The 6,838-nt window shown below is 36.1% G+C and overlaps 2 protein-coding genes across 2 annotated transcripts; one reads left to right on the top strand and one right to left on the bottom strand.

The window, feature by feature from the left end:
* Positions 1–1,542: 1,542 nt before the first annotated feature.
* LOC128028835 (chymotrypsin A-like) lies at positions 1,543–2,365 on the bottom strand. Its single transcript, XM_052616165.1, has 3 exons — positions 2,311–2,365; positions 1,867–1,997; positions 1,543–1,785 (listed from the first exon to the last, which is right to left on the bottom strand). Exons 1-3 carry the CDS (start codon positions 2,363–2,365, stop codon positions 1,624–1,626), a joined length of 348 nt encoding a protein of 115 aa, XP_052472125.1. The 3' UTR covers positions 1,543–1,623.
* A 368-nt stretch (positions 2,366–2,733) lies between these two features.
* On the top strand, positions 2,734–3,744 carry LOC128028834 (chymotrypsin A-like). Its single transcript, XM_052616164.1, has 4 exons — positions 2,734–2,752; positions 3,066–3,281; positions 3,375–3,505; positions 3,583–3,744. The coding sequence occupies exons 1-4, from the start codon at positions 2,734–2,736 to the stop codon at positions 3,742–3,744; spliced, it is 528 nt and encodes a 175-aa protein (XP_052472124.1).
* The last annotated feature ends 3,094 nt before the right edge of the window (positions 3,745–6,838 follow it).

Genomic DNA, 6,838 nt, shown 5'->3' with positions numbered 1-6,838 from the left:
TTAGAAAAATTCATTAAATCTGAAGAAAAAAAACAAAATTTTAATAATGTATTTACAGACGTTAAATAATGAATGGGGTCAAATTGACCCCAAAGTTAATAAATAATGGAATCAGTTTTCTTTTTTTTAATGCAAGCAAAGGCAATCAGTTTTCAAACTTTCTCAGAAAACAACACAATCAAATATATGGGGTAATTTACATATTCTGAGAAACCTGTAAAGGTCACCTTTCATTGTTTCATTCAATCACCCTTTGAGCAAATTAGAGGAAATAATTTAGAAGTTCTGAATCAATTGAATCAAGTGATCTGCAAAATAATTCACCATTTCGGCACAGTGTGCACCTACTGGTCAAAATATTGTAAATGCAATGAAAATGCAGACCAAACATTTAAAACACTCTCTTTTACAAACCAAATGCATATGACTTCATGAAAGTCTAATCTAGTATTCTACAAATAATTCACTAACAAGGACCACGCCACAAACAAGCTATGAAAGCTATGAAACTTTTAGTTCAACAGAGTGTTGATGAAGAGTAGAAAGAGGATGAAGGGGTAGAGAGAATGGGATGATGGTCAGCTTGATCAGAGAATCTAGAATTGATGGATCAGAGAGACTCAGGGTGGGGGTACCATCTCTATCATATATTAAGGCCAGACAATTAGGACCCCTGATACAACCTGAAAGAAAGAGAATGTGGGATAAGGTTGGCTGAATGGAAGAGAAAAGGAGAAAAGTGTTGGTTCTAGAGAAAAAAACAAACAGTACGGTATGAGGTGACCCGACATATGGCAGTTTCAGGAAGTCAGGTGACCGTTTGGGGCGTGCCCCTGCTCCTGAACATCTGTTAACCAATTAACTATATAAATATGTAGTTGATGTAAAGTTTGTTTTATTAATTTGTAGTTTTTGTTTGGTGTGTTAAAGGGTAAATGTCGAATGTCCCCTAACCAAACGCGGAAAACAGGTCTGAGACTCTAAAAACTTTCCTCTGACTGTTTCGAGAGAAGATTCAAAGCTTCCAGTCTGTCGAAAAACAGTGCCATCTGGTAATTTATAAAAAATAAAGCCACTAAAAACCTGTAAAATAATGTCCGTTGGACAATGGTGAGCCATTTTGGCTTTAATTCATTAGATGAATATGAATTCTTGATATCAACAATTAACAATTTCACTAATTAAAATGGTAAATATTTATATCAGGAATTTAGGAGTTGGGGAAAATGACCCCCTTAAGAACTGTGTAGCCTAAGTTAAATATGCCTGAACAATTATCACAGTTTAAGTGACAATGACATAAATTATAACCAAAGTACGAAAAAATTTATTTATTAAAGAGTTTTCATGACTCATTTGTACCAAGGGGTCGTTTTTCCCCACAGGTGGGGTAAAAATAATATTAAATTCACTCTTCAGTACACTTATTTTTTATTTATTTATCTTTTATTAAAATATGTGTACAGCTAGAACAAGAAAACAGTAACATGAAGTAACAGCCAGATCACTGGAACCACAGACGGACTGAAAAAAACCCCCACCAACATAGATCAGCTGTATTACATCTTAATGACTTAAAACTGCATGCTCTTTCTCTGGAGGATAAACACTCAGAATGGTGCTCTAGTTGGAAGCGATAGTCCTGTCGATCCAGGAGCGCAGTGGGGAGATGCGGGCGTAGATCCCAGGGAAACGGGTGTCACAATTGCTTGTTCCTGCGGACACCGAGCCCACCAGAGACCAGACCCCTGAACGCTCACACACCAGAGGACCACCAGTATCACCCTAAAAAAAAAACACACACATTTGATTTGAACAGCAGCAACACTGAGATGGTAATGTGTTTCTTGATCTGTCTTCATATACCTGGCAAGATGAGGAACCAGAGGCTCCAGCACAGATCATAGCATCAGTGATAGTGTTCTGACCCCAGACCTGCTTGCACAAAGTAGGACTTATGATGGGTACACCTGTCTGCTGTAGGATCAGTGGGCTCGCTAAAAAGAGAGGAAATCATGACACATTGTCTTGCACAGTTAACAGATGTGTTGTTATTCTCTCAGTATATATATATTTTTTTGGTTACACTTTATTTTGACAGTCCACTTTAGACGTTCTACTAACTATAAATAACTTAGTAACTACATGTCAACTACATATCAAATAAATCTCATTATTTGCAACTACATGTCTACTGACTTTCAGAGCAGACTGTTAGGGTAGGTTTAGGTTTAGTTGAATAAGTTAACAATGAAAGTGTTAGAAGACATTAAAACAACAAAAATAAATTAATCTAATATCTTAGTTCACCATTCATTAAGGCAGCTTTCAGCATTGATCCCTCTTTTCTGTATCTGCAGGTCATCACCCATCCACTCTACAACAGGGCGACCTTCAACAATTACATTGCTCTGCTGAAACTGTCGTCTCCAGTCACACTGACTCCCCGTATCTCTCCTGAATGTCTGGCTCCATCAACCCTCAGCATCCTGCCTGGAACCCGCTGCTTCACCACTGGCTGGGGTAGAACTGCCACTACATGTAAGTCATCTGTAAAAAAAATGGTTACACTTTATTTTGATATTCCACTTTAGACGTTCTACTAACTATGAATAACTTAGTAACTACATGTCAACTACATATCAACTAAATCTCATTATTTGCAACTACATGTCTAGTGACTTTCAGAGCAGACTGTTAGGGTAGGTTTAGGTTTAGTTGAATAAGTTAACAATGAAAGTGTTAGAAGACAGTATGCAGACAGAAAACGAATACTCTACTAACTGCTAGTTGACATGTAGTTGATGTCTAAAGTGGACTATCGAAATAGTGTTACCAAAAGTTCTTCAGTTGTGTTTTTTATTGGCTGACCTGATATTTAAGTACAAAAAAAAAGTATTCATTTATGTTCTAGTATACTCCTAAAACTTGCCAAAATGACCTTTCAGCATGCATTTAAAATAAGCAGCACATAGAGGCAATAGAAAAAAGGTTAAAATAATAGAAGGGTTAAAACAACAAAAATAAATTAAGCTAATATCTTAGTTCACCATTTATAAAGGCAGCTTTCAGCATTGATCCCTCTTTTCTGTATCTGCAGGTCATCACCCATCCACTCTACAACAGGGCGACCTTCAACAATGACATTGCTCTGCTGAAACTGTCGTCTCCAGTCACACTGACTCCCCGTATCTCTCCTGTATGTCTGGCTCCATCAACCCTCAGCATCCTGCCTGGAACCCGCTGCTTCACCACTGGCTGGGGTAGAACTGCCACTACAAGTAAGTCATCTATAAAACAAAAATATACTGAGAGAATAACAACACATCTGTTAACTGTGCAAGACAATGTGTCATGATTTCCTCTCTTTTTAGCGAGCCCACTGATCCTACAGCAGACAGGTGTACCCATCATAAGTCCTACTTTGTGCAAGCAGATCTGGGGTCAGAACACTATCACTGATGCTATGATCTGTGCTGGAGCCTCTGGTTCCTCATCTTGCCAGGTATATGAAGACAGATCAAGAAACACATTTCCATCTAAGTGTTGCTGCTGTTCAAATCAAATGTGTGTTTTTCTCAGGGTGATTCTGGTGTTCCTCTGGTGTGTGAGCGTTCAGGGGTCTGGTCTCTGGTGGGCTCGGTGTCCGCAGGAACAAGCAATTGTGACACCCGTTTCCCTGGGATCTACGCCCGCATCTCCCCACTGCGCTCCTGGATCGACAGGACTATCGCTTCCAACTAGAGCACCATTCTGAGTGTTTATCCTCCAGAGAAAGAGCATGCAGTTTTAAGTCATTAAGATGTAATACAGCTGATCTATGTTGGTGGGTTTTTTTTTTCAGTCCGTCTGTGGTTCCAGTGATCTGGCTGTTACTTCATGTTACTGTTTTCTTGTTCTAGCTGTACACATATTTTAATAAAAGATAAATAAATAAAATATTAAGTGTACTGAAGAGTGTTTTTAAAGGTCTTTGTGATCCCATGTTTTAAACTTTAGTTAGTGTGCAATGTTGTTGTTAGAGTATAAATAATATCTGTAAAACTCTAAAGCTCAAAGTTCAATGCCAAGCGAGATATTTGATTTGACAGAATTCACCTACAAAAAATGACCCGTTTGGACTACATCCCTCTAGTTCCTGCAGTAATGACGTCACTAAAACAGTTTTTTGACTAACCTCCACCCACATGAATACACAAAAAATTGTTGCGCTCCGACGTAGAAGAGGAAGAGTTGCATTTGTGTTTGTCGCCATGTCGTTGAAACGCTGTTATTTTCATCTCGGAGTCCAATCACCTTTTTTTGGGCTTCCCAGGGACGCTGTACTTGGAGATTAATGGTTACAATTTATGTTTAACTCGGTTCCCGAAAATTATAATGCACATGTAAAACTATGTGTACCACATTTTGCTGAGGACAGCTTGCTCAATCTCAATCAGTTTAACGCCGGATTCACACAAAGATTATTCTTGAAAGAAGGAGCATTTCCATCTTTGTCTGGAGAAGGCGTTGTTTATGGACCACAACCGGTAAGTGTATTTTATTATTTAAGTTGGTGCGTTTAACAGTTTCTGTAATTTATTACACAAAGGGCAACGCTGTTTAGCTTTGTTAACTAGATTTTAGGGCTGTGCAAAAAAAAAAATCATATGTGATTTTCATGCGCATCTCGTCAGTAAAATCGCTCCTGTGATTATAAGTACATCTCCAGCATGTGCATTCTTTTACTGTCTATGGTTCAGATGCAGATTGGCAGGTTTTCAAAACAAATCCTACCCACTTGCTTCTCAAAACTAGCCCAATCGCGTTTCCAGGAGGGCAGCCTGCGCTCAGCTGCTGTCGAATCACAACACAGGAACCGCTGGCCCAATCAGAACTCGTTACGTATTTCTGAAGGAGGGACTTTATAGAACAAGGTAGTCATCAACCCGTTTTCATGACAATGAAAACAGCGGTATACAAATAGGTGAATTGTGTGAAAAATACAGTGTTTTTTACACGCGAAACATGAACACATGTTGTATTGCACACTGTAAACACAATCAAAGCTTCAAAAAAGCGCGAAAAACGGGACCTTTAATATGATTTTTACCCCACCTGTGGGGGAAAATGACCCCTTGGTACAAATGAGTCATGAAAACTCTTTAATAAATACATTTTTCATTCTTGGGATATAATTTATGTCATTGTCACTTAAACTGTGATAATTGTTCAGGACATATTTAACTTTTTAGTTAATATTTAACTTTAAGTCCTTAAGGGTGTCATTTTCCCCAACTCCTAAATTCCTGCTATAAATATTTACCATTTTAACTAGTGAAATTGTTAATTGTTGATATCAAGAATTCATATCCAGCCAATGTATTAAAGCCAAAATGACTCGCCATTGTCCGACAGAGATTCCTTCAGAATCACATTCAGATGTTTGATTGTAAGAAATGAGGAAGAAGGAGTTTACACGTTATGTTATGTACTTCAATTGATCTGTAGTTCGTAAGAATCCTTAAAAAAGATTTGTATTGGGCTGAGTTTCCCCAAAAATTTTGTAAGTCTAAGAAGTTCGTAAAAACGATTGTGTAGTGTACGACTGATCTTAATATTACGGTCTGTTTCCCAAAAGCATCATAACTTAAGTAGCACTTGAAAATCATCTACGTGTGCTATGGAGCAATGTGATTATAACATAAGTATTTGATTGTGCTTTACTGTACAATTTATGACTCGTTTTCTTTATCTTTTATTAATTTATAAATGAAATAATTAACCTGTTAACTGTCACCCTGCGTGTACTTTACTATATTACAATTAAATCCTGATCTAATCATGACAAACTATATATCGTTGGAAAGGTCTAAGACTCCTAAATATATATTTTACCAATCTTTTTTGTAAAGAATTATGTAGGAAAAGTAATATATTAATTTATGAAAAGAGTGCACATCAAAAACATAAATTCTGTCAAAAAAAAGTCTTCTTTGTTGCCTTTTTCTCTATCACACTTTAGAAATTATCAGAAATTATATATCACTTGAAAACATAAAATATAAAAATTCATCATTTGAAACCCATTTTATATTCAAACATTGGATTATCATGACAATTGTACATCAATATTATCTTACAAAATGTTTTCAGTCATGAATTATACAAATTTAGATTTGGATCATGCACTTTCAAGTCTATGTTCAAAAATGTGAGTGACAGTTAACAGGTTAAAAAGTGCAGAAGGAATAGAAATACACATGTAAATTAAATGACTGAACAACAACAACAAAAAAATGAATAAAAGAAGTATAGGAAAAGCTCCAAAGACTGGGGGGGGGGGGGGGGGGGTTCAATGACTAGCTGAAATGTCAACATATTTATTTAGCTATTTTACTTTAACAGCTCTCCTTAGCAACATCACATGCATTTCTGGCATTAGTTTTTAAAAAGCACTCTCTATTAAGCTAAACTCTATTAACCTTTAATATTATTTTATAATTTTTTATTAAGCTTATTCATTTTTGTACTACTGCACATTTAAAATAATGCATTGTTTATTTATTTGATTGTATTTTATGTATTTTTGTACTACAGTTGTTTACTACTTTTTTAATACAATTGGTTTGGGAAAATTACTTTTTTACAGTTGCATTTAAAATTAATGCATGTTAGCTGTTTAGACTATATTTTGGTTTAATGTGGCTGAATGTTTATATGTATATCCACAATAAAAACAACTGGGAAATGTTTGTACACAATACAAATCTTTTTTTTAGGGTTTTTCAAGAAATACAGATCAAGTGAAGTACTTTACATAATCAACATGTGAAAACTCCTTTTTCTAATTTCTTAC

Source organism: Carassius gibelio, chromosome A15, assembly GCF_023724105.1.
Source record: "Carassius gibelio isolate Cgi1373 ecotype wild population from Czech Republic chromosome A15, carGib1.2-hapl.c, whole genome shotgun sequence".
Taxonomy (NCBI): domain Eukaryota; kingdom Metazoa; phylum Chordata; class Actinopteri; order Cypriniformes; family Cyprinidae; genus Carassius; species Carassius gibelio.
The sequence above is the reverse complement of the archived record's forward strand: the minus strand, read 5'-3'. Positions and strand labels throughout refer to the sequence as shown.

Excerpts from the sequence above, each read along its gene's own strand:
- LOC128028835 (XM_052616165.1), bottom strand. The coding sequence starts at position 2,365 with ATGACCTGCAGATACAGAAAAGAGGGATCAATGCTGAAAGCTGCCTTA. Across the intron at positions 1,998-2,310 it reads GAAAGCTGCCTTAATGAATG|CGAGCCCACTGATCCTACAG; the intron begins GTGAACTAAGAT and ends CTCTCTTTTTAG. Across the intron at positions 1,786-1,866 it reads CTGGTTCCTCATCTTGCCAG|GGTGATACTGGTGGTCCTCT; the intron begins GTATATGAAGAC and ends TTTTTTTTTTAG.
- LOC128028834 (XM_052616164.1), top strand. Across the intron at positions 3,282-3,374 it reads GGGTAGAACTGCCACTACAA|CGAGCCCACTGATCCTACAG; the intron begins GTAAGTCATCTA and ends CTCTCTTTTTAG. Across the intron at positions 3,506-3,582 it reads CTGGTTCCTCATCTTGCCAG|GGTGATTCTGGTGTTCCTCT; the intron begins GTATATGAAGAC and ends TGTTTTTCTCAG.